The following is a 27,618-nucleotide window of genomic DNA, read 5'->3' on the forward strand; positions in this document are numbered from 1 at the left end:
ATATATATATATATATATATATATATATATATATATATTTAGTAGTAAAGTACCCTGATTATGTCATAAAAGAGAACAGGCTGACCAGGAGCTAATGAGAATGTAGAGTTTGGACCGAATCTTAAAAGCTGGCGAGAAGAACACGAGGTACAGAGGCCACAGGCAGCTACTTTACAAAAACCCTCCTGGCGTCACCAGGGACGGGATCACGCACTGTATCTGTGAAGAATCATCTGGAGCTTTACTGGCCTGAGGCAAAGTGTGTGGATTCTTTTGAGTCTCTCCAGAGACGATAACCTGTTTGCTCTGTAGAAGCCAAAGGGCGAATGTGTCACCCTGGATGCGGCAAACTTTCCCAGAGATGCACTGCCTGTAGAACACAGCTTCAGGAGGCAGCGATGTGTGTGTTTGTGTGCTACAGTCGTCTTATGTACAGTAAACGTGCTACCTGGGCTCTGATTAAACAAATTAGTCCTTTCCCAAGTGCTGCTATTTCAAACGGTGGTTTTAATGTGTGTGTCTATACTGATTGCCATAGCAGCAATGCCTGTTTTTTTTCTCTCCTGCAGCTTGTTATGCCCACTTGTTGAAGAGGATACACCAAAGTTCACAGGTCTCCCATCCAGTGGGACAAATGACAGCACCTCAGCCGGAAGGAGAGAAGTACCTGAAGTGAACGCTGAGTCTGTCGGCTCGCGAAGAATCCGAACACACACACACTCTGGACAGACTAACAGCACAGCAGAGTTGTACAAAGTTTACAACTCATTCAATGTAGGGAGAAAGAATCTTCCTACAACTATACCATGGAACCAAAGCAACAAAAGCAGTCAAAAGTCCAAATGGCAAAGATCCAACATGGAAGGCACATTCTGGCAAATGCTTGAAAAATGGCAGCTGTGTAGAGCTTGTTATGCAACAACACCAATAAATTATACAAAAATAAATGCTGAGTACAATAAATTAGACATTTGATATCCTGCTATTTACATTACTTACACCACAGTATCTTACACTATACACATGGCAGGGGGACAAGGACACGTGGAGGACGGGTTCAAGGTCTGATGAGTTGATGTGAACAGAAATACAGAAGTGTTGCTAAACAAACGTATACAATTATTTTAACATTAATCATTATGTATTCAGCACTTGATTGAGGGAGTTGGTAGGAGATGGTTATTCCACTGTGACTGGCAGCCCGGAGCCAGACGATGGCACACATTTGCCACAGTAGCCTCCGCACATTCCTGACACTCTGCTGCCACCCTGTGGACACAAGAGGAATGACAAGGAGTCTGTGAAATTGTTCTGCCATGGCTCAGGTGCATGTCAGCTTTGTCACTTATTAATATCTTAGATTATTGTCACTGAACTAGAGATGTGGGTGTGAAAGATAATGGTGGAGGCCGGACCGTATTACTTCACACAGTGAAAGACAAAGAGCAGACTGCCGCCAGGCGCGAATGAGGTAATCACTCTCAGAGAAATATGAGCTCATTAGTCACCAGTGCTTCTGTGGTGTTCTGCATGCAACACAATAGGCGGTCACATACAAATGCCTGGAAACAAACAAGGAGGACACAGCAAGGCCTATCCCACGACATGAAAGCCACAGCGGGCAGCGAGTGGTTTGTCTGATCTCCTCCAGAGCTCTCTCTCTCTCCCCCTCTTTCTCTCTCTCCATCCCCCTGTCTCAACCCGACTTTATTCAAACTGCCTGAAGGACACAGAGAGGGCCGGCTGGCTGCGCATAGCGGGCTGTGAACGCTTTCTGGCATCGTCTCGGCCCTCTTCAGCGTGATCTCCATTTCAAAAGCAGAAGGTGAGGCGGGGTTGTGGGGGAGAAAGCAGCTGCTCTGTAATGGTCCTTTCTCAGGAGAAGAGGAGCTGGGAATACAGAATTCACTTGGGACTGTGCCCACTTGGAGATTTAAAAGCCCATAGAACTAGCAGGGAGTTAAGCAGAGCTGGAATGGAAGAGTTAGAAGGACAGCAAAGGTCTTTTGTGATTTTAAAACATGTTTAAAACAGAAAAACCTAAATTCTGATGCTTTGTAAAATGTTTTCTCAGTAAAAGACAACTTGTCGTATATACCTGGGATTTCCGTACGTCCATTTTTGCATAGTTGCCATGAGAGACCCACAAGACGTCCTCAGACACCCTGAAACCTGTTCCTGAGAGGTTGATCTGAAAGCGGCCCTAAAAAGCACAGAGTTAGTCACAAGTCCCTTTTCGTTAGTTTAGAGTCAGAGTGTTTTTAAAGCCGGACGTTCCACTCTCACCTGTGGACAACCAGCAGCACTGTAACAATCTCCAGCCGTGGCAAACGGCACGTTCTTGCCCTCGCGGGTGGAAGCGAACTGCCAATCTGTAGCTGAGTAATGAGACCGAGCAGGACAACGTGGGTCAGGAGTGGTACTAGAAGCTGCTACGAGACCTCGAATGAACCTGCGCCATGATAGCTTCCATGTGCCATAATGGCCAAGCCCTGTGTTGCTGCCACGGCAGTTTGAGCAGAGTCTAATGGTAATATCTGCATAATACCTACTACTTAGCGCAGGCTCTTTTAATCCCCCCAGGCCTTGTAATAGTATGCTGTCTAAATAAACCTTGAAGACATCTTGAGCCCATTAATCAATGTGAGTGCTGACATAATGAAATGACGATGGAAGTTGTTATTTGGGAGAACCGTGGACAGGATGCAGCTCTGTGCGTTTGCACGCGCATTCTCCTGGGACACTCACTGATGACGTGCATCTTGCTGATGTCCAGGCGGACTTTGGAGAAAGTGGTGACGCCTTCAGCCGCGTAGTCCCTGCGGCAGTCGCAATCTTCTCTCCTGGAGCTGTTGGCCGGACACTGGGTCGGATCATTGAGTCTGGGGAAATGAGGAAGCACACGAGTTCCCAGGTCAATGGATCAAGTTTGGCATGTACTGTACAAATCACTGGCAGCTTTCTGAGCTGTTTCACCTGAAGCCAAAGATCTCGGAAAAATTCTCTCCTGTTGTCAAGGTGATGTACTCCTGCGGACTGTCTGTGTGCATCCCTGCACAGTAGACCTGAGGAGGAAAGATGACTCAATGATGATTCAATGGCACTTTTGAGTACATCATAGGTACCAACTATCATATATAGTGATCCTACCTTGACTTCTTTTCCTTCGATGGTGAGAACATGTTCGCTGTCTGGGATTGGGCCACTAATACTCCGAATGTCCTGACAGCTGGAAGGAAACTGGCCTAAAAGACGCAGTAAGAGAGACATCAGCCTGTCGTTGCCGAACACCAAAAAGCCTCACACTGTACACTCACAGCTCGGGTTTCTGCAGACTTGTCTGACTTCTGGCATGGTGTCTGGAGGACACCTGCCGCCCTCCTGACCGTCCGTGGACGCACACCGCACCGTCCGCTCCATCAGCCCGTCGCCACAGCTCGCTGAGCACTGCAGAGGCGCAAGAAGGCCGTGAGGTCCGGCAACACTGAGAACAGTGAAGAGAAAGCAAGCCAGTCTCACCAGCCCCCACGCTCCGGCCCTCCACTCCTGCAGCGGTGGGCATGGGCCCAGATTACAGGGCATGTAGTTTTCAGGAGGGGTCCCGGGGCAGTTGGCCAAAGACTGATGGCCGTACTCGTAGTTGTCATTCGCCACGTGCACCTCGCTGCAGGAGACCAGGCGCTGCCGGTAGCCCTGGCCACAGCTGGTGGAGCACTGGAGGAGAGGACACATCAGCGTCACTGAACAGCTGATCGACATCCTCACCACGTCATTCATTTACATGAACAGTGCTTATGCAGAATAACGTGCTAGCGGTAAGCTGGGCTCTCACCTCAGTCCATTCGCCTGTGATCCAGATGTATTCACAGGCGTGGTGGTTGCAGCTCTCTATGTCTGGAGGCCTGATCTGGTTCACGCAGTACATTTCATGAACCTCCCGTTGGCTGTGGTCCACGCACTGCAAGGATCGTCGTCTTTGGCCCAGGCCACACGATTTACTGCACTGTGGTTGAGACACTTGTTTTACAACCATGCCAAATTATGCGTGAGCGGTATGAAGAGAAAATGACATTCAGCAGCTAATGTGTGCTCCTCGAGTTCGAGTCTAAGTGTTTTTTGAACGTGGACCTGTGTATGATATTCAAGCACATGCTCTTCATTGGTACAACAGGAACAAAGTCTGGCATCAGGCGTCTGATAGTGAAGCAGCACTTTCACTGTGTGGGAGTATGAATCACAGCAACAGCCTGTCACTATCTTAACAAAAGACCACACCAAATATAAACAATGCTGCAGCTGTCTGCTCTAACAACACTTTGGAAAAGTAGCTGCAGCCTCTAGCCTGCAGAGAACCGCTCAGTGTAACACAGCAGGGCTCTACATACTTAGCATAAGTATATGTGGACATTAATATCCTGGTCAAACCAAGAAGAAGGTGAATGAGCTTTGGAGGATGGAAAGGATGTGTCAAAATAAGAGCTGTGTGCTGAGAACCAGAGGTTGAACTCGGGACGTGGCCGTGAGCTGTGAAGAGTTTACACAGCTTCTAAAGCTTGAAACTGTTTACAGTCTAACCTTAAGACTGATGAGAATGAGGTTCAGCAGTGTAAAACAGCTGCCTGCTCAGTCTCAGAGAACCCACATAGTCCAGAAAATCACAGAGAAGAATCCCCATCAAGCAGCAGATTTTCTAGCAACATGTTGCAATTTTAATAAAACACCACACAAATTATTAGTGTTTTATAATTGCTGAACTGAGCTTGTATTGTAAATGTCACTAGTAATAGTCACTGCAGCTTCCATCCAAACTGGATGTCAAATTGGGAAGCATAACGTAAAGGAAGGTTTAGATTGGCTGCATTGTCTCTGCATCCATAGAACCACTACAGTAATAATTCACTGTACTACAAACATCCAGGTCCTTGTGGGCTGAAAATGTAAGCACTGATTCTCGTGTATTTCAGGAAAGCAGATGGTCTCCATCAGTCTGAATGTGTAACAGGCCCGCATCATCTATTGTGAGTATTCCTGAGTAGAAAAGTTTAAATGATTCACGTGCAGTACATAAAGCTATAAGCAAAACTATCTTCCATATAGACCTGGGTTGGCTCTTTGTGCACCGCTGTACATGTAATTACAGTACCTCCAGCTGTTAATTGGGACACACGCAGGGGGCTCCAAACACTTCTCCACACTAATTAGAATCCACTTCCAGACAACACACTTCATGCTACGCAGTGACCCAGATTCAACTTGATTTGATCCCGGTGAAGAAGAAACGCCCGCTGCTGCTGCTGCTGCTGCTGTCGCTGCCCCGAGTCTCAACCAGTCTGTGCGCAGCGAACCCGTTCAGTTCGGCAGCAGCCTTTGGGACTACCGCGGTTCTGGACCTTGTAACTTACAAACGGAAACCATCCACTTTACAAAACACGCATCATCTGACTCTGATCGGGGGCTGGAGCTGCCCTGCGCGTCTCCTCACTGGCGCTGAACAGGCCGCGCCTCCAGGTGTGACGGAACCGGTGCGCTCGTTCCCCACGTTCTTACCGGCTGCCACTCTCCTTCTCTCCAGCGGTACCGGGACGGACAGTCGGCGACCCGACAGCTCTGGCTGGAGGCCGGTCTGGCGCGCTGGGAGCAACCGGCCTCAGACTGGCTGCGCCGTTCTCCGACCTGGCAGAACACCTCCCGCTGCTGGACGCCGTCGCCACATGATACCGAACACTGGAAGCGGAACAGGTACGCGTTTAATCCTAACGCACGCTTTTAATTCTAGAGTTTTTCTGTATCATGCCTATCGAGTCCTACACTGTAAATGTGTGCGGATCTATTATTGGCCTTAGTAATAATCTCTAAGTTGCCGTGTATTACACATTCATTATCATTTTGTTCAGTAATTTATTTGACTTCATTTGTTTGCCAAAAATCTAAATACTAGAGTATAAGGTAGCATTAATATAGGAAACGTTCATTAATCATTGTAAATGTGAACGTATTTTGTTATATTCAATAACCCACCACCACGTGGTATTTTACTTTCATTATCTTTGGCTTATTGTTTACTTTAAATCAAATAAAATCTTAAATAAAACCATGATGTGATGACGTTGTAGAAAAATACTATAAAGACAAAACGTTAAAATTATAAAATTATGTAAACAGACCAAACAGTCCATTTGTCGATTAATTAAGTTTGTTCTTAAGATCAACCAAACTAACGCAAACAATTTCCAAAAAGCTGTAATGAATTAATTGTTTATTTTTCATCCATGAGTTTGACCTAAATTTTAAGGCAGCGACGGTATTTAAATTTGTAATCTGAGCCAGTCTTGATGTTTTACAATGTATAAACTAAGCATAAATCTTTCCGATGTTGCTTTTTAAGATGTTTTTGTAATTTTACATTAATGATGTTTTTTCTTTCTTTTTATTTTCAAACAGATTCTGTGAGTATAACATGCTCACGACTGAGACCACCATCAAGCTCCTCATATTTTTCAGGTTACAGGAGCAACAGCGGATGATAAACACATCCAGATGACGGAGCTGAAGTGAGGTCACATCATTTGTGGCCACAGAGTTTCTCCAGATAAAGGTTTAAATCTGTAAAAACATGTCATCTGATACATAGATTATCAGCACATGTGTGACCCGACATTATATATTAACTGTGGTGGTATCATAGCTTGGAGGTACAAGGCAGCCTGTTGCACCATGGGTAATCACACTGTAGCTGAGAGTGTCATGTGGAGGCACTTTCCTCTGGCATGCGTGTGCTCTACAGCTGTTTGGAGCAGACACACATCCTCCCTGACGTATGCAGCACAGATGTGTTTCTGTGCTATGACTGCTGGCAAGTGGGGTGAAGTCAGAGACGCAGCACAGGGGGAGAAAAAGACAGAGAAAAAGAGAGTAACGGGGGGAAGGAAGGAGAAAAAGCAGACGACAAGCTCTCCGGTATGATGATGCCTGTTCTGTAGCAGCGCATTCAAATAATAGGTCAACATGCGGTTTCCATTGTGACGGTGGAAGACAGAGAGAAAAAAGTGAGGATGTGACGTGAGGCTTAAAGGAAAAGTAAAGACTGAGAGGATGCGAGGGGCCGAAGCTTTACTAAAGAGAGCTCCAAGTGACTGCTGCTGCTGCGGCGCTACGTCTTACTGTACTTCTCCCAGGCCCAGCATGAAAAGATGCAGACCACCATATTACTGTAGGTGTAAACCAGCCTGGCACAGCGAATGAATGCTAGGTTGTCACACACATGCAACGTCTAACTGGAAGAGAAAAGCATGAGAGGGACAGCAGGAGATGCAGGAGGTGAGTGCTGAAGCTGCCGGTCCCACCTCTCCCCAGCTGCCGGTCTTCCATTTGGGACATCGTCCACCTCTGCAGCGCCTCTGCTTGTTGGGTTTGGGGGCCAGATGCAGGCAGTGTTCCTCCGAGGCTGGGCGGCCGAGCCCGGTCACGCAGCTCACTTTACGGGACTTGAACCCTTTCCCACAGGAGGCTGAGCACTGCAAGGAGAAGAGACACAAATCAAACCGTGAGCTTTGTTTTAAATCAAAACTCTGTGTTTGCAGTTAAAATTCCATAACCATTTCCTGAACGTCTGGTTAAATTAAAAGTCTGGTTAAAATTAAATTAAAATTGCAAAAATGCAATTAAACAAATGAAAAAGTTGTCATTTAGTGAATCTTTGCTGATTAAGCAAAAAAAGGGAGCAAAAAAAAAAACAAGACAGTTCCACGTGATGAGACGGTCCAATGACAAAACGTGTAGGATCGACCCGGCAGCAGTTCGTTTCACCTCCGGGTTCACTGAACCGCTAAAGGTCTAACTCAGTGCGACAGGCGGACACACACGCAGGGCAGTGCTGCAGGAGACGGCGGAGGGGGGGCTCAGGGGGGGCGTCGCATGGATGGATGGTGGGCGACGGGATCAGAGTTGAACGAGTGCGAGGCCTGGCGCGGCGCTGCACCCAGCAGCCCTGACTGTACCGGACAGGCACATGCTGTGGCCTGTCACCTCATTCTGGCAGGAGGAAGTGAACGATCATGAAGGAAAACTGCCTCCCTCGTTTGGTTTGAAATGTGCCGCCAGTTGTGGGAGACATCTTTGGAACGTTCATTCATAAACGGGTGACAATAAAAATAATGAATGTTAATTGTTGCCTGTAAATAAAATTGAGATAAATAAAAATGTCAGTTTTGCGATTTGTGTGATGAGTGTGTAAAAATTATAAAATAATGCCAACGTGTCAAAGTAAGAGGCTTGTGAACACGTCTAACAGTCTAAGACAATCAGCTTTAATCATGTTTTTACTGGGGCGTCTCTGCAGTTGTGCTGATCAGAGCCTCAACCCTGTATTTATTAACCTCGTCTGCAATTTCTGCAAGAGACAAAAAGTAAACGCAATTTCATCTACATCGCAGACGAATGTGAGTTGTTTAAATTGACTTTTAAGTTCAGATTGAGACAGATTGTTTGTAGACACAAATTGGGTCATTTAAATGCAAATTTACTGTGTGATTCTATATCGGTGGGAAATGACCCCCTCCTGAACGCTCCGGTGTCAGCACCATGTTTAGGAATCCTATTGAACTCCTCTTTTGTCTTCTGTTTTTTTATCCTTGGATCACAGACTATTTCCCAGAAGTCAGCCTGTGCTGATGGGATGAACCAGGAAGGGGCCCCTCCCTAGATCAAACGTGACCCCTGACCCACCCATGCACTAACGTATTGTCTTCCTGACAGCCTCCCTCATTCGAGCCACTGTCATCAGGGGCCCCCCACGCTGATACACTGTCATCCACATGCATTACACTGGAGCAGAGCGATCTGACAGGAAGGGGCAAAGGGCGCTGGCGACTTCATAGGCGAGCATGCGTCGCCAGGCGTCCCAGGAAAAGCCAGGCGCTAGGAGCGAGTGAACACAGACAATGACAGGGCGGAGATTCACCTTGATGGAAACTGCTTTGAAGTCGCTGACGTCAGTGCTTGGTTCAAATAAAAATGAGGAAAGCCTTTGTTAGTACCTCTACTTCACTTTAATCGTAACCTTTTCTGAAAATGAACAGAAATCCAACAAATCCATAGAAAATTAAATATTGACATAACATTATATTGAAGTAACAATAAATACAAGTAATTACATAAATATACAGAAATTGTCTTGAAACACAGACTGATACTGCCATTTGAGAGGAAGCGATATACAATAAACTTATTCCAAGAGCCTGTTGATGTAGTGTTTGTGCTGTACTGCCATTTACACTGAGGGACTGAGTACAGTAGAACAAGAGACGCTACAGTCATACTGTCATTGATTCGGCCTACTGTAGTTTGATCCTTCACAATCATACATGTGGGAGTGATAGTTTCCGTTAGAAGGTTACAGTATGTGTGGTAGAAGAACACTCACTGCTGCGTTAACAGGCCCTTAAAATAAGGTGTGACGTCAGTACAGACATTTATGACCAGGAGGAAACTGGGCGGGCTGCAGGCAAACACCCCCCAAACCACAGAATATGGATCAGTTTTCACTGTCACACATAAAGTAGTGATGAACAAAGTAGGAGGGTGACACACACACACACACACACACACACACACACACACACACACACACACACACACCTTGGATCGGTGTTTAGGGCCGTCAGCTGCACTGGACAGCCTCTCATACATGTGCTTAATCTTAGCCAGCCAAAATCCCCCCCAGTTCTAGGGGGGGTGCGAGGTGCGACAGGAGGGGGTGGGGGGCGTAACAGAGACTGAGGTAGACACATTAGGTTGGCTCAGAGTTAGAGCTCCGGATACTGGAACACGACAAACCTCCCCTGTGGTCAGAGGTGTCACGTGTTCACTGTACAACATGCAGACAGCCCGTTTACTTTAAGTGGACACAGGAGACAATTCGACATTGTTTCATGATACTCTTGGTATTTAGCTTTTCGCTCCGACCACCAAGTCACTACCCGAAAATGGAAAGACAGAAGAAGGCTCAAAGAAGGCAGCCTCGAAGAGCAACGTGCCACATGAAACATCTAACTGGTAAAAAAAGAAAATCGGATTATTCGTGTTTGATACTCATCCCTTGTTGGACCAAAGCACCACTGTCGTATTGCTTTGATGGCTAATTGAGTTGTGTTTCCTTCTAGGTGAGGTATCATGGTGTCACTCAGAGCGCTGACGGTACAAGGCTAACATTAACTAACACAATATAAATACACTCAGCAAGCACCTTTAGAAAATCCGGATCAAACCTCTCTGTCAAATTCGGAAAAAAAACAATGGCTGTTAGTTCTAATTACCTGCTAACGTTGGGAGACACTTTATTTTACAGTACAGCTGCCGCTTGACAGTTTTCACTACTGATACTGGACGTTTCAGTCAGCACGTTCATGCTTTAATGTTAGTGTCACTTCGAGGCAAGAACCCTGATGCTTTTTCAAGAGGGTCAATATGTGAACAATAAAATAAAGTGTCTGAATAATATTAGTAACTCTAAAAAAAACACATGTGCCTCAAGACAAATTGATATCTTGATACAAAAGCACAAAGATGTAGTACACAGCCCAAATACAGTTTTATGAAAGCATCTGATGTGTAGCACCACGTATTTGGATATAATGAGCCATTCTTTGGATAATAATATAAAAGTTGTTGTACTGTATATTCCTGATATACAAAGACATTCATCGGTATTTGCATATGAACGATCGGCTAAATGTGCGAATACAAAGAACTAAGACACAAATTAAATCATGAGTTATTGTTATATATATATATATATATATATATAAAAGATAAGTAAAAATATCTTAATAAATTATCTTTAAAGACAATATTTTACAAAACTAACTTTGACTGTGATGCAAAGTGATCCTGATCTTTCTGGAGGCTCAAAAACAGTTTCATGGGAACTAGGGCTGACACAAAGGGACTGAAGCTGTCACTGAAGCATGTTTGGTATATTGCGATTGAGTGTATTGTTGACCTTTCAACTTTTCTAAAAGACCTAAAGAAAAGTTGACCAATCAACGGCCCCAAAGAGTGAGCAGGAAGTGGAGGGGGTTAAAAAGTAAAAGCACGGAAGTGGCAGTGTCATTTTCTCCAGGGCTGAAGCACCACGGCCACCCGGCCGTTGCTGATGAAACAGTTAGACTATGAAAAATCAAAGGTGTTACAAATGAAAGAGTATTTTTTATGAGCGTACCGAGCTCCATGGGCCTGTGCTCCAGTGTGGGCTAGACGGGCACGGCTGAGTATTGCACTGTTCGCGATCCGGCGGCTTGTCGTGGATCTCGCAGCTCAGATCGTTGAAGCGCTCGCCGTTGGGACGCTGACAGACCACCAGCCTCGTCTTTATGCCGCCTCCACACGGCTTGGTGCACTACAGGGGACAGACAGAGCAGTCGCCTGTTACAAACGGCCACGAGGGGACGTTTTGAACGCGAAGGAGCCTCAGACCAGCTGACGTCTGCCTCACCTCCCCCCAGCTGCCGTAGACCCACTGTGGACACGGACCGGACTCGCAGGATTGCTGCTCATTGGGCCGGCTGTGATCCTCACAGTTGTTGGCAGTGTAGCCGTTCTCGTCCTGGCACACTACGACACGCCGCTGGAAGCCTCCCGCACATGTACTGGAGCACTGTTGTTACAGAGGGGGAAGAATGCACAGCGTCAGAGGGACAGCTCTCACAAGCACACGCTCCTTTGCATGGGAGCATTACCCACAGAGGGACGTTATATTATTTACACAGAGATGTATAAAGCCGCCAAGTCAGAATCATCCATGTAGATTAATTACCACTCAGTACATCATACGTAGGCATAGTGACTCTGCCTGATGCTAACGTATTTTAAAATAGATATCCTCAGAACGAAGGAAGGAAGAGTCACCACAAATACACACAATCGCTTCCTGGAATTATTTAAAGGTCAAAGTTATTTTTGAAGTTAGATTATCGCTAATGCAGGTCAAGATGCTAAAAAGTCCTGAGAGAGAGAAGATAAACTACATCAATGTCATTAGACATTCACTATAGAGCATCTTGCTTGTTTACAATGAAAGATATAAAGATGATGTCCTCACATTGGTCCTGAGTTATGGGTTTGCATATACTCAATATTTAAAGAGAGATTAAGGTTTTGGGAAGGATGCCTCACCGCGCCCCACGGTCCGGTCCGCCACAGGTGGGATTGGGCACGGGGCAGACTGTTCCTGGTGCCGGCGTTGGGCGAGGACGGCAAAGCTCGGGGTTCGCTGGAGCGGGACGGGCACTGGGACATTGCGCAGTCCTGCTGTGTTGACGGACGATCGTCGGGGTCGCACTCGCTGGCGTTCACTCCCTGGTCGTTGAAGTTGACGCACAGCACCTGGCGCGTCGTCGTCCCCTGGCCGCAGGTCACAGAGCACTGAGGGAAGAGATCATGGGTGTGACGCTCAAACGTTCCTTTAGCTCTCTTTCGCTCTCCATCGTGGATGGTGAAGGGGTTTCATTTCCAGCTGCTTCACAACACACGGAGGAGTTAAAGTGCAACAGTTCAGAAAAGCTACAGTCAAAAGCAACACTGTTGCCTGGACCCAAGCTCCGAGTAGCCACCGTAAATCAGGCTAGCTCCTCCGTGGCAGAGGCTCCTTCTGTCTTGCATAAGGTGATTCACATCACGCAGCAGCTGTGTAGGCTTACACTGTCCAGAGGTTTACACCGGCCTGTCACAATGTTATGGATTTCACATGATTATAGATGTTTGGGATAGGTTTTACGCACATAAGCTGTTACGATGTGGCACTAAATGACGCTGACGTACTGGACTCAATAACAAACGTCTGTCATGTTGGGGTGTCTATCATTACAAGGGAGAGAAAAAACTTTGTGAACATGTGTGTGTGGCTGAGATAAGCCTCTAAAGACTGTGCTGGCCTTGGAATGAACTACTTCCTTTTGGGGGTCAATGAGTGTGTGTGTGTGTGAATGGTGACCAGACCTGCAGTCTGGATGAACTGTATCACCAGGACTGTGATGAGAAACATCTGTAAACAAGACTAGAGGCCCAGCTCTACCAGACTTGGGCTTCACTCAGATGTCAGATCTCTCTCTCTCTCTCTCTCTCTCTCTCTCTCTCTCTCTCTCTCTCTCTCACACACACACACACACACACACACACACACACACACACACACACACACACACACACACACACACACACACACACATGCAGACACTAACTGACAAATAATGTAGAGCAAAGTGCACTGAAATAAGTAAATCTTTAGGGAAGACAAACATCTGGAATTAGGTCCAAGGGTCGACTCCCCAGAAAAGCTTTTTCCTGTTTCCAAAGTTTGAAACTGTCCACCACAAAATTATATGAGCTTGAATACAGTAAAGTAAATGTGCTGTATGTGCAGCATCTTCAGCATCATCATCAGTGTTATTGTACACATTGATGATCTTACCACTGTCCATTCCAGCACTTTCCACTGTCCGCAGGCCACCACCGTGCACGGCTCACTGGCCGCGGGTTTTGGCAAGTGGGCGCATGCCGACTCCTCCGCCACGCCACCCTGGTTGTCACGGCAACTCACGTAACGCATCCTGCTGCCTTTGCCGCAGCTGGCACTGCACTGTTAAGCAGAGGCAGAAAGTTAACAAGGTAGGAATTTAAAAAAAACAAGCGACTGAGGTGTGACAGGACAACAAACCTGGGTCCAAGAACCGAAGCGCCATTGGGTTTTATGGCCTAGAGGGGAGGGGACTTTGGTCCCTGGAGTCGCAGGGAGGTTTGCAGGACACTGGGCCAGTTCACAGTCCTGTAGAGAGGACACACACACATGAATATAATGTAACAAGATCAGTTCCTGACCAATGAATTCCACAAACATAATTAATACCAACAATACTGACTTAAACACTACATCTGAGAGTAGTTCAATTTCCCATCATCCTCTTCTCCTTCGTTACCAAAACAGCATTAACAGGGTCCGCCCCGTTCGTTTAAAGTATGGATTGTGGCAGTAAGCCACTCAGCATAAAGCCCTGATCCCTGTCATAACAGGTCATAGTGGAGTGGTACTCTGGGCTCCAATGCCCACGCTGGCGTGGTTGTGTGCTCCTCCCCCTAATCTGTCCCCTTGAACCCTCCTCTTCCGTTTTTTCCTCTTTCCCTCCCCGTGCCCTCCGCTGCCCTCTGACCCTCGGTCTCTAAAAAAGACGGCCTTAATTAGGTCAGGCAGACGGAGCGGCCTCTACATTCCACATGCCGCCAACCAACAGAAACAATTAGGCCTCATCACAGAGCTAAACGCAGCTCTACTGTATGTACACATCCTGTCCGCCTTCATGCAAATGTAGAAACCAGTCCGACTGTTATGAGCCGGCTTCTGTCCATCCATCCATTTATTCCTCCAGATACAAGACCACAGCCACCCAGAGCCATCGCGTAGCACCGGACGTCCACGTCCTAGAGGCCAGTGGTCTGGGACTGGCAGCCTGGTGGCCCACTTCATGGCTGGCTGATTAGAATCACAACGAGGTGGGGCGACTGCTTCAGGGTCACTGGCTCTGTCGGCCCCGGCAATGGAATTAAATGTCACTGCGACTAGAGGGGGGCCTCATCCTGGGTCTGCATGGTTGGCCCTCTGACATGAATTTGTGTCCCACGCTGACCCAACAAAACTGTCTCTCAGCTCAAAATAGTCTTCTTTGGTGGTTCCTGTGCTTTTTGTGTGATATGCAAACAAATGCCCTAACACATGTTAGCGTGATTTATGGAAACTCTACAACATGCCAGTCTGCAGTACTAGCTGGTTGGAACAGATTAAATTAGCAACTGTATTCACTCTTCCAAATATTTATCTGCGTCTGTTTCGGGTGTCGTTGAGAGGAGGAAGAGGAGAGACGCCGAAGGGAGGAAGGCCTCGTTACCTGGGTGTCAGTGGGTCGCGTGGCGGCATTACATTCAGTGTCATCCATGACGGCGCCGTAAGAACCGACCACACACTTCACCGCTCGCATCTGGTAGCCTGGCCCGCACGAGGTAGTGCACTGGGTTCACAGAGGGGGTAAAAGGACAGAGCGGAGGACATTAGAAACAGCGAGCGACAGAGAGCGGGGTGAAAGAAGGCTCCACACACAAATGTTAAAAATCTAAAAGTTAAAAAGCTGAGTAAATGTTTCAACATATAAGGGACGTCAACGTATATATATATATATACATTTGTCCTGGTTTCACGGCAGTGGAGCTGTGTTAGCCCGGCCACTCTTCTGCCTCACTGCCTCCAGTGAAATAGGGTCAAACTTCTGTGGCGGCAACTTCAGCTGCCATCGGGTCACACTTCATTAAACAGCTTCAAATATAACTTAGTGTATGCACGTCCTCTGATGGACCGAGGCCTGTGTGCATGTAGAACAGGGCTCAGATAGTGCTGACCCTGTCAGTGTGTTTCTGACCATACTGACTGTATGTTAGGTGGATTTGGGGGGATCTCACCTGTCCCCACGGTCCCACTTGCCACGAGGCACACTCCTGCTGCTGGCACGTCTGCACAGCCTCGGGCTTAGCCGCGTCGCATAAGCGGTCGTCTAGACGGTCGTCGCCAAACTGGCACCATGTCTGCCGATGCTTGTAGCCTTTCCCGCATGTCACCAGACACTAAGGGCGAATAGTGAAGGTTTTAAAGACACTGGTTGCTAAAAGTCATCGAGGCTGCAGGAAATCTACTCTATGAGGGAGGTGGAGTGCATGGAGGGTGTAGCGTAGCGTAGCGTAGCGTAGCGTAGCGTGACGCTAGGTATGCAGATTCAAAACAAAAGGGCCCATGTTTTTACTTATTAAGTACAGTGCACACAGTGTCTGTACAGTACGATGTAGGTTTGTTTGTGTTTAGCAGCGCCACATGGGAGATCTGAAATATTTCTGGAATGTAGCCCAAAGCTTGGCAAGCAGTGCTGCCCTGCAATCACCAATTTCCCAACGCTGGCTGTGAGGGAAGTAGGGGAGCAGCTCTCCCAGAGCTGAAACATGCACAGTCAACGCTGAGATTTTACATTTGACCCAGATCACTGCTGGCTCAAAACCACAAGAGAGAGATTCTTCTCCTTGCTCCGTGAAAACCCAGCTACGTCAACAGCAGAACAGTCTTCTCAGAAGTGACTGTACTAATGGTCAGAAAACCCTGTACTGACCTCAGACCAGTCGCCGGTCTTCCATTGTGGACACAGGAATTCATTGCAGGACTGGACAGTCAGCTTGTCCCGCTGGCTGCATTTGCTCTCGTCGCCATCCGCCTCGGCCTTCCGACACGCCGCTCCACGGCGCCGGGTGCCACCGCCGCAGCTCTTGGAGCACTGCACCACAAGAGATCAGCGATTAGACGGGACCCGCTCTGTGATAAACCTTAACAAACTCAAACCATCTTACCTCTGACCACGGCGAGTACTCCCAGCCGCCCGGGTCACAGTCTCCATGGCAACCTTCCTTGTCATCCGGCTTGCGCTGGTCACTACAGTAGCGATCGTCAGCCTTTTGGATCTTCCCGTCCCCGCGGCTGATTTTGGCACAGTGTATTTCCAGCGTGCGGTATCCCAGGCCGCACTGGGCTGTGCACTCGCTCTTACGAGCCACGTGCCACCTGCACCAGACGTGAGCGAATAAATCATTGTCAGTTTTTTGAATAACCAAATAAATGTCTTTTAGTGTATACAATATGGGCAGTCGGTACTACACACCTGAGTTCACACTCCATGTTACACGGCTCAGTAATGGCAGCGGGTCGGGCCGTACCGTGACACCTCTGGTCTGATACCACCACCCTGTCCGACTCTCTGCTACAGAGAATCTTCCGCTTGCGCTCTCCTGTGATGACACAGCAGGATATCATGGGTTTAATGCTCCACAAACATGGCAACCGCCCCTACAATATTAGTGGTATGGTGGCAGAGTCGTAAACCTCTACTATAACACTAGCTCATGTTACTAGACCCTGTAGCTCGGGTCTCAAACTCCCCTCAGGGTCAGGTCACCAACCCAGTTTTCATGTGTACCTGCAATCCGCCTCCATGTGCTCCAGGACTCTGAACCTTAATCGCGCCCTGTAAACTTGAATGTCTAACACCGACCTGTTAAACTCAGACAAACAGTCCTCCCTCTTCTACACCTCTAGCTCAGCGGCCACTATTCCCGCCACCACATCATTTCTCGCTGAGCGCTCCCATGGTGCCAGCTCCCTGTGCTGCCCCCTCACCTTGGCACAGGCGGCTGCAGTCCTGCCAGGGCCCGTACGCATCCCAGAAGAACTGCTGAGGTTTGTCCTCTATGGGGATGTTGAAGGAATACCTCACATCTGGATTGTAAAGGTTCCCCACTGACAGCACCTGGGGGAAGCAGGAAAGGTGACGCACACGTTCTGTGGTCTGCCTTTGGGTGGCATGAGTTCCACTTGTGGCATTGCTACCTGGACAATAATCTCCTCTTCAATGCGGTCGGTACAGTTGATCCTCTCGATGATATGGTCAGAGCCGCTGTACTCGATAACTGCATTTCCTACTTTGATTTCCCTTTTGAACATGCTGACTATAAAGTCTCCATTGAGCAGGAACTCTCCGCGGCTATTTGATACGGCTGCAGGGGGACAGAACAGAATGAGAGGCACCCAAGGGAACAGGACCACGAAGGGTTAACTACCCAACAACACACTGGAGCACTTACCGAGGTAGTTGTCGTCCTCTGGTTTCCCTGAGTAGCTGTGTTGACGCACATCTATATTTGTAGCACCGCTGGGTATTCTCACTACTTCATTATAGCCTGCGAACGGCACGAGTAGCGTGTTTATATACTGCCTTTTTAACCTCAGCAGCCGTTAAAAAGTCGTGAGGAACGTGGGTAGATGTCTGTTTAACAGCAGACCGTTGCAAATGAAATAACAGGGCGATAAAACTCACCGTAGCGGACGATGTTGAAGGTGCCCGCCACGGTTTTGCAGGAGGAGTTGTCGCCTCCACACACGCCACACTTGTCCCTTCTGGCTTTGGAGTTTAACACATGGTCGCAGCCTGCTTGCTTCTCATGAGCGCGGCGGAGAAGAGAGAAAGACATGATATAAAACACGAAAATGGAAGTGCCTTTAAATCCTTGCAGCCGGAAGCTATTTGGCGCTGGCTCACCCTGCATAGGCCCTGGACACAGATGTCGTTGGTATCGGGTCCACACGGCGTGCCATCGATGACCCTGTCCCTGAGCTGATAGTAGGCCGTGCTGCCTGCCACCCGACAGAACAGCTTACACCTGTCCTTCATTAGAACTGACAGGAGAAAAACGTTAAGGCCACTGCTACCAAACTCAGATTATGTCTGCAATCGACCAACGGCGCGCTCACTTCCGCTGTACTTGGGAACCCAGCGCACGTTTGGAGGTAGACCATTGATGTTGAAGTGCCTGCCGTCAAAGGCGGCGCACTGCTCCTCCCTAAAGTCCCTCTTCTGCTTGGAGCAGGGCTCAGAGTTGCAGGAACGGAACTTCATCCGGCGACCAACGCAGTACATCCCTCCGTTCCTGGGTCTAAATGAAGATTAGCAAATGAAGAAAGTGTTTCACTTCCCTTCACCTCAGCATGCAGCCTATTCACACACCTGGAGGAAGCCATAGGCATCTGTCAGGAGTCCAAACACATTCTCATCGTGCCCTGCCAAGGTTGGCCAGCTCAGTTTTACTAGTTTTCCCACTAACTCTGCCAATTAGATTAGATGTGTTCAGCCAATCAGATGCTTGAAGTACAAGGCTAGTTGATAATAGCAGGAATTCGGTTCTGCCCAGTGCTGTTCTATGTTTTCATGAACTTAGAACAGCACCGGGATGAAAGCTAACATTCACAGAGATGTAGTGATTGTCATATTTTTTTTTAAGATTTTTAAGATTTGCCATCAGAGAGTCAACCTAGTCGCTTTGGGAAGAATTACGTTAAGAAGGACTGATCTATGGAACATTGACTTTGGTAGAAATGGAGACACGGTCCACTTGACTTGCATGACTCCAAAGACCTGGACTACTCACATGGGCCGGTTGCATTCACGCACAGCGACCTTGATGCCCCCTCCACACGTCCGTGAACAGGTACCAAAGGGACTCCAAACGCCCCACGCCCCCTCCACGGGCAAAGCGTCTAGCTCTTTGTCTATACACAGGCCGTGTCTGCAGTGCTGCAGTCAGAGCGACAAGAGGACACGGACAAATGAAAAGGCAGATAATGCGAATAGAGGGAGACATTGAGAAGAAGCAAAATCAAAATGAAAACATAAGATGGAGGAAAAAGACAAAAGTACAGAATGAACATATGAAATCTTATTCATGGATTTGGCAACACATCTATCTGCTCTCTGGTGCTTTGATGCTAATCTGGGAGAAATTATACAGAGAAGCAAATGGAAAGAAAAAAGAGCAGGAAAAACACTTCATGGCTGTGACCGGCTGGAGGGGAGACAAGAAAGCGTCAAACACAAAGGCAATAAATACATCTCAGCTCGTAACAGGAGGATAATCTTACGCTGTTCAACAAACAAACCCTGTTCTGGACATTTCGTGTGGCGCAGTCTGTCGTGGCATGGGCGCGAGTGTTTGCTACAAACACAACAAGAAAATCAACGTGTGGACTTCGAAGTCGCTTTTATGTCTTAGCGGCAGGAAGCGAGGGGTTAGAGACAGAGTCCTAATTAAAAGCTTCAACGAGGCCGTTGCCTCGAGAGCGACCGTCATTTACTGGAGTTCCTAGAGTCCAGATTTCTGTCAAAGCTGCTCTGCTTTGTATAAAAAGTTCTGTAAAGGATTTTAGGCTTGGTAAGTCGGAAGATAGAAACATGGCAATGCAGGGAAAAGCGTTCGAGCATCAAACTGACGATATGCACTGTACCTTTCCAGGTGAGCAGTCGGTGCCATCCGCCCACGGCATGTGCTGGGTCCTGCATCCTCGCTGGGCGCCTTCCGGACTCGTGCACCACAGCCTCCGACACTGAGTCTGAAAGGCCCAAATAAACACACACATTCGGCTTAGGGCTCATTTGTCTCAGCCAGCAGCTTGGAGAGCTCCCATGATAATAAAACAAAACCTTTCCATCAGTCCTAAACAGTTCAGCGCCGACTCGACTCACCATAAAAGGACACACCTGCGTTCCCGGCCCAAATATCAACTCGCACTGTTTATTGACACTGTATATCTGTCCGGGCAGCTGCTGAGAGAGACCGTACTGCCTAGAAACGGGCTCGTCGAGCAAGCACTCGCCATACCCTGTGCTATTAAGAAATAAAAATCAAATGACTTAAAGAAAAAAAAGAGAAAAACAGGAGACACAAACAAACAGAACTCAGTACAGCAGGAGAGGTCATGTCTCTGTACATGAATAGAGCTTCTAGACGTCTTTATAATCTCTCCTTGTCGCCTCGTCTCTATGATGTGATACTGTTAATTACACAGACGTGTGTGTAACTTTACTCGAGGGGCTTCATCTACAAAGGCTAATCCCCATGTGCGTTTGAAACAATGCTGCAGCCCAGAGGAGGACATACTCGAGGAACTCTGTGATGTACTTCCTGCTGCACTTGGACCACATCCAGGGGTTGGTGTTGTAGTTGAGCGTGGGAGCCATGACGTGCTGCTGGACCTTAACTCCGTCCTCCTTGCATTTGTTGCTGTCGTCGTGAGGCATGTTGAACCTGGCCGAGCGAAAAGGATAATGTGCTGAGTTAATATTATACATATATTACATATTTAGACTTTCTGTGTAAATGGTTGAAGCCATTTGAAAAGAAAGCAGCAAAGCACACACATTATTTGATATTTGACAAACTCCGTGCAAGCGTTTAGATGGATCAGGGCACAGTGAGTACGAGCAAATGCGCTTCTGTGGTGGGCAGGTACGGCGCCACACACCCAGAGCTTTAACCGCTGAGCTCCCCACCTGACAGGTACCATACAACACTGAGCCCCGCGACTAAGCGGCTGCAGAGCATGCTGTCACCACTTGACGCGGATAAACATGGATTTAGTGGTTAGAATGCGAATTTGATGAGGGCTGTAACAGTCTCCGGTATACAGGAGCAGGACCACCCCCCTCATGGCTCTGCCTCACTCAGGACTTTGGTCAATTCAGAGATTGCTGGTCGCTAAGTAGTGCTTTTATTTAAGCTTCTTTCTATTTTCCTTAAAAAGAGTGAGAGGAAAACTGCGAGCATGCTGATAAAGAAACACAACGGAAAGCACGGAAAAGCCGAGAAGACAGCTGCTTCATCTCCATCTGCTGGTAAGGCATGTGTGGTTTCCTTCAAGTGACGAGGTCACCGGTAAAAGGAGCCACCGGTGGAAACACGCTGCGCTTACTTACACGTGTCCAAGTTCGTGGGCGATGGTGAACGCAGTGCTGAGCCCATTGTCCTCACTGATGCTGCAGCTCCTGTACGGATCACACACCGTCCCCAGCTCTGCGAGGCCTGAATAACAGAAGGTTCACACACAGTTTCCTAGCATCATAATCATTGAAATAATAAACAGTGTTAGTAAAGTGCCTAAATAACCACTTACCTAAGGTGTCACACTTGTCCCTGGCTCTGCAGATGTCCTGCCTGTGGTGAAGACAAACACATCAGAGTTACAGTATACAGCAGTTTCATTCATTGCCTGAAAGGGCCTGAAGAGTGGTTCTGAGTGAGCAGAGTGTGTTCTGGGCACCTGGTGATGAGGATGGCAGTGTCATGATGGGAGTGGTGGCTGTCATCCAGATTGTTTTGGCTCTGCTGCCAAATGCAGAAGTTCTTTAAAGTGGTCTGTGCATTAAACGAAATGACTGGACCCTCCTGAAGAGAAATACGAGAACCAGCACAGTCACATATAGATACATTAAATTGATATTTTGTAATTATAGAGGGAAAAAAGCTTGTTTTCTTACCAGCTCGTTGTTAATTATGACTAGCTTTACTATCACAATGTTTATCAGGTTGCCAATGCTGGGGTCCTTGTATATAGAAGACACCTAGACAAAAGAAACAACATCACACCTCTGAATTGACAAAAGTAAACCCAGCTGATGTGTCACAGCTTTAGGCAAGTTCTGAGAATTGAGAATCGATTTGAGGATCACGAGCCCACTTCAGCCTTGAAACTGGTATTTGAGGTTCACTACCGCACTCACTATGGACATCAGCGTGAGGATGTAGTGCTGCAGATTGCTGCCGTGATGCTCCACCATCTTGCCGTCGGCCACGAGCATGACTTCAACGAAGCGCGGGTAGGAGAGGAAGCGCTTTGATCTCCTGTGAGGTCCCGTGTCGCCGCTGCTGTCGTTTGATGGTCTGGTGCTAGCGCCGCTGCTCTCTGGCCTCAGCAGAGCGCCGCTGACCAGGCCGGCGCTCAGCGACTCCACGTCGCTGAACACGCTCGCGCCGACCCCGGCAGCCGGCCGTCGCCTCAGCTTGTGCCTCTTGTGCCTGCGTTTGTGTCCTGGCAAGAAAGAGAGACTCGTGAGTACGTAAATATACAAAGTGGCAGCTGATGGATAAATATCTAGAGCTGCTGCCTGAACATCTGCTGTTAAAATACACTCGCTCTGGTTTTTGTTTATTTCAGAAAAAGTGGTCCTTTCAGACCAGGGGAGAAGAGTTCAGGCTAGGTAACTGTGACACGCAGCCATCTGTGCAAATACAAGAAAGCCGGAAAAAAAGTTTGCAAAAATAAAAACAAGGAAAAAGATCTTTGATTTGAATCGTGACATGGCGACAATACTAGTTTATTTTTGTTTTTCGGCGCGGCCCTTTGTCTCTTTCTGGACCACCATCAATGAACCGATGGAACAAAAAGCTGGGCTACAGTGTGTTAGTTCATCCACGATTTATGACCTATGATGAATCACTCTAGAACAAATATAGCTCCTATTTAATACACGCACACACACACGCACACACACACACACACACACACACACTGCACACGAGAAGACGCACAAACATTTACAAACACAGTGAAGCTAAACATCTGCTGAGTTATTTCCAGCCGACTCGAGAGAAGATATCGATCAACACTCATTGTCCTGCTTGTAGTTTTGATTATGCGACGGCTTCAAGCTGGCATCACTTTGCCATTGTACAACCTACGCTGCGCGGTGGCTCTGCCCAACTTGCTTATCAAAGAAGCAGAGGAAGTACGAGAGTCAACAGGAAGTTTAGCCAGTAAACTGAGATTGGACGATACAAACGATTTTCCTGTGTGAGCGCTGGGCCCGTGCTGCAGCTGTGGGCGCCGGCGAGCGCTGCCTGTGACGTCACGTGAACGCTGAGAAGCTGCAGCCCTTTCATTTTAATGCGGTCACTGCACTTGGAGGGAATATCAGATACGGCACGCGTCTCATTATATAACTGGGTTTTACTGCCGTATCTCAGAAATGGTTATCAATATTACGCGTAGTCATTTTGTCCTCATGAAACTTATTAGAACTTATCAGCGTCTCCTTTGTTGTGTTGCTCTGCACATTCAGTCTTGCAGTATTTAGGCACAATCAGTGGATTTGTTAGTCTCACACAGATAAGCCACATTGTGCAGAACCGTGCAGGGCTGATTCTTAGTACCACGGTACAGTTACTGTCATATCTCAATAGGCTTATTTTTCTGTTGCAGGATCAGTTTCTAATAGTCCAGATTTTGATGCATCGAACCTCGTCCTGTGGGTGAAATTCAATGGGTATGAGGTCACATCCAGAGCATCTGGACGCACAGCACTGTCGTGATCAACTAGGAGGCGAGAAAGTGAGCAGTGACTGGAGCGAATCTGATGTGGAGGACCAGGACCGTGCCTCCCTGTTCATGGCACTGAACACAAACAACCACACATTCTGATTTTCTCATCCAACAGGAACTCAGTGGGTCTCTGGAGCACACTGTCAGTTCAAAACCTTCCTCAAACCACAGCTGTCAACGCGTTCTACTATCCATCAGCCAACCAGTACTCACACGTGCTATCTCCACTCTAAGTGTGTGGTCCTCTCTCCTGAATGTGTATTTGTGTGTGTGTGTTATCTGGGGAGGCTGTCTTTGTTAATAATACCTGACGTGTCGCAAGCCGAGTTCTCCTCAGGCGACTGTTTCTCGGGTCCGCTCTTCTTGTACACAATATGAGGTTTTGTGTGTTCCTCTTCATAGTGTTCCCCTTGATAGTTGTGTAGGGGCTCCACAAAATATTCCCCCTCCGGAGACCTGAAAGTGCCAAGCTACGCAGCAAGAACAAAAGCATCCAGCAGTTAGTTTCAACCCATTATCTATAAATACTTTCTTTTCAGGAATGACCATATGTAAACATGGAGAGAACTGGGGAGCCAACCAGTAAGCTGCCATACCACTCTAATACGTGTGTTTTCCAGTAAGAAATATTCATAATAGCAACAATGAGATGTGGGTCATTTACTATCGGAGATAACAGGCAATGCTGAAACCAGAGCGCTTTAATAAAGGTGATTTTGCATGCATGGCCTCAAAACATGAGGAAAAGCACAGCACTAGAACCACGATACTGTACCTACTGGGAAAACTGTGAGATTGCAGGTTTTAGGCGGCAAGCGTGCTAAAAAACGTTGTTAAATGCGTTCTCCACGGCACGTTTGGTGCGGCTAACGCGGAGGTCGGAGATGTTTAGCAGAGATAAGGCGCGCACACAGCCAAGCACGTTTCGGAGCCATCACTGCAGCCCCGGGGGCTGATAAGAGTCTGGCACTATTATGTCTGGCACATGTCAAATCTGACGCTTGTGAAAAGAATAATAAACTTTGGTCTATATGCGAAATTGCATTCCCTTAGGTCAGTCACTGTTTCTGTTCTGTTTCCTTGTCTGGGCAATAGGAGGCGCTTTGGCAAATTTAGGGGAGTTGGCAAGGAAACACATTGGTAATACAATAAGTAGTTGAACGAAGCTGTTGCTACCATTTTGGAATGAATTCAGCCTGAGAGTGAGTAAAACACACCCAACAACTCCCCATCCAACCCCATCTCCATTAAAAGCACAATACAAGCGAGCAGGACTTTGGGAAGACATTGACCTTTCCGAGTGCATTTCTGCTCTGCTCTAAAACTCATGCTTCAGCAAGCCTGGGAGTGGGACCAACTCATCATGACGTAAACACCCCCCCCCCCTCCCGCGTGTGTAAAGACGTCACAGACCCGGAGACCAGAGGGAGGCACGGGAGCGAGATGAGAGTGAGTTCATCTAACTTTATGCTTTATGGGGAACGAATGAACGGGTCCTGATGCAAATAAAAAGGTGTCGTGGAGGTGTCCACATCTGGATTAAATCACTCATTACAAGGGAAGGCGATGTTTTCTGCTGTTTGGTCTCCAGACGAATGCGTAATGTATGAACACACTACCGGTGTGTTCATAACAAAGGGTTAAATTCAGTACATAGTGCAAAGTGATCGTGGGCAACATTGCACGCTATAAGCAACAATCCCCCCCCCCCAAAAACCCCATGATGGAAAAGTAAAGCAACCCGTCATAAGGTCATCACACGCCCGGGACCTCAACCCGTGCGTAAAAACTCACCAGTCCGGCGCATAAACTGATGACGGCGGCGTGCTGCGCTTGTGCATTTACGTGTCCTTTATAGAAGCAATGCCTCAACTCCGTGTCCTCCTCCTCCTCCTCCTCCCCATCCGCTGCAAAATCCGTTATGTTATCCCCTCGCGGTACTCCAAGCACTGTCACAGTGTAGACAGGGGCTATAAATCCAGACTCCAGCGTCAGGTTGAGGTGAAAGTGCTGTCCGAACGCAGATATCCTGTAGTGGATATTGGGCCAGGCCCAGTGATCCGTCGCGTTCCCGGTGCCCTCCTCCAAACTTCGCCGTTTCCTCTTGAAGTGCACGCTGGTTGGAAACCTGTCACCGGCTTCGTTCACGCGCACCGGCGTAACAATCTCATACGCGCCGATTTCCTCTTTTGCTGCGGAATGAAGGCACACGCGTTAAACACACGCCGAGACACAGGGGCCGAACAACAGCCGGCTCGCGTTAAAAGGCGGTGGGATTTTGAAAAGCGGCGGCTTCGCAGCGCCGCGACGAATTGACAGAGGCGTCTGGTTATCCGGAAAGCGCCGCAGGGTCACGCGCCGCACTCCACTCAAAACCCATTCATTCTGCGCTCCGGCACAAAATAACTTCCAGTCCGTGTTGCCATACGTTACCTGTGTCGGAATTCAAGACCGGTCTCCCCGTAGATGCGGCTACATTCAAGATGTCAGGGAATAGCAGGAACCCCAAGCCCCAAAAGAGCACATGCATGATTGTCCACGTTCAGAGGAGAGCCGCGGCGTCAGCCTCGAGTCCTGCACTAACTCTCTGTTCCTCCGGTCACTCCTGCGCTTCCGCCGCCGGTCCGCCTGCCGCATTCGACTGTATTATCCCCGGCTCTTAAGTAGGTGGTCTCTGGCCGGTGAAGTACACTGCTGGGGCGTGAGGGCTTCGAGGATTTCCTGGCGACCATGCATACTGCAGAGAGGTGGGCTGCTCAGTCAACTGCAGCGGGTTCCGCTGGAACTCCGTGCACCAGCTCAGTGGGGCGGGATCAGTCGGGCAAGGTGGGCTTTAGGATGGTCCACCACGTCCACTGAGGAGGAAAGTGTGGGGTCTGTTCTGGGAGGAAATGAAAACCACCCCACGGATGAGCCACAGCCAAAAAAAACTATTATAGTAAAACTATTAACTTGTAAAACTATAAAGTCTATTTCTATGAGGGGGTTTATATGTTCGATCGGGTGTCAGGGGGTTAGTGTTGGACAGTCCACTTCCAAACATACATTACACATGGGTTTAGTTTGTTGCTATGACACACTATGACACAAAGTGTTCCACTGTGTAAAAATTAAGGTAAATATAATCAGACTAGTTTGAAGTGTCAAATATCAATATTAGTTATCGAAATGACTTACACTCTGCCCTAGTACTGAGCCTTTCATGTTCCTATTGTCTGTGACTTCACTATTATTCTGTTCACATCTTGCCTGCAGTGCTGTTAAATGTACACGATTATCAGGCACGTGGAAGATGTTGCTTCTTACTGTTACATATTCTGTACACAACTGTGGGAAAAGAAGGACAAATCTGTATATAAGCAGCACACACATAAATGCTCTCTGTGGTTTTGAAACATTCAATATAAATCAACAAAACTTCTTAATGGGAGCAATCAGACGTCCTCCATCCTACTTGTTTGACAGCAACCTGTTGATGTCAGATAAAAGATGCCGATCAGTTTATTGAAACCTGAAGTGATGAATGTGTCAGTGATGCTACTGTGTAAATCAACCATCTCTACATCCTCTATTACACAGACTAAATCTACTGATTCAGGCTTTACACTTATGCAATACTGTAGCCGGACATTCCTACAAAGTACAAGTAATACAGGATGTTTGCTGATTAAGACATATACTGCACTGGCAGTGAGTGGACGATTCATTCTGAATGCACTGGTTTCTTACGCAGACAACGCTGCAGATGACTGGGAGGTGAATTACTCATGCATGAGTGGATTCAGCAGATAAGCTGAGTAAAATATGAATGAGTTGATAAGTGTGGAGAGCATGCTTTG

At 47.7% G+C, this 27,618-nt stretch overlaps 1 protein-coding gene and 1 long non-coding RNA gene across 2 annotated transcripts; one reads left to right on the top strand and one right to left on the bottom strand.

Moving 5' to 3' along the window:
* Positions 1-20: 20 nt before the first annotated feature.
* adamts9 (ADAM metallopeptidase with thrombospondin type 1 motif, 9) lies at positions 21-26,662 on the bottom strand. The gene is made up of 39 exons (XM_029151274.3): positions 26,213-26,662; positions 25,574-25,971; positions 24,087-24,249; positions 22,182-22,489; positions 21,939-22,022; positions 21,722-21,846; positions 21,575-21,615; positions 21,378-21,483; positions 20,563-20,709; positions 20,148-20,289; positions 19,910-20,014; positions 19,057-19,202; positions 18,383-18,564; positions 18,171-18,307; positions 17,949-18,066; positions 17,716-17,811; positions 17,462-17,628; positions 17,252-17,381; positions 16,737-16,863; positions 16,429-16,639; positions 16,194-16,355; positions 15,499-15,660; positions 14,934-15,053; positions 13,712-13,819; positions 13,466-13,633; positions 12,172-12,420; positions 11,492-11,653; positions 11,219-11,395; positions 7,344-7,514; positions 5,548-5,724; positions 3,833-4,003; positions 3,520-3,714; positions 3,318-3,447; positions 3,151-3,245; positions 2,977-3,065; positions 2,749-2,882; positions 2,287-2,378; positions 2,099-2,203; positions 21-1,269 (listed from the first exon to the last, which is right to left on the bottom strand). The coding sequence occupies exons 1-39, from the start codon at positions 26,307-26,309 to the stop codon at positions 1,180-1,182; spliced, it is 5,787 nt and encodes a 1,928-aa protein (XP_029007107.1). The 5' UTR covers positions 26,310-26,662; the 3' UTR covers positions 21-1,179.
* LOC114855798 (uncharacterized) lies at positions 1,673-7,350 on the top strand. The gene is made up of 4 exons (XR_003785981.3): positions 1,673-1,825; positions 4,965-5,018; positions 5,573-5,739; positions 6,442-7,350. It is a non-coding gene; the product is annotated as an uncharacterized LOC114855798 (long non-coding RNA).
* Positions 26,663-27,618: the final 956 nt, after the last annotated feature.

Source organism: Betta splendens, chromosome 5 (assembly GCF_900634795.4).
Source record: "Betta splendens chromosome 5, fBetSpl5.4, whole genome shotgun sequence".
NCBI lineage: Eukaryota > Metazoa > Chordata > Actinopteri > Anabantiformes > Osphronemidae > Betta > Betta splendens.

Coding starts and splice junctions, on each gene's coding strand:
- adamts9 (XM_029151274.3), bottom strand. CDS start 26,309: ATGCATGTGCTCTTTTGGGGCTTGGGGTTCCTGCTATTCCCTGACATC. Junction 21,847..21,938: donor TCATAATTAACAACGAGCTG/GTAAGAAAACAA, acceptor ATTTCTCTTCAG/GAGGGTCCAGTCATTTCGTT. Junction 18,067..18,170: donor GTGTCCAGGGCCTATGCAGG/GTGAGCCAGCGC, acceptor GCTCATGAGAAG/CAAGCAGGCTGCGACCATGT.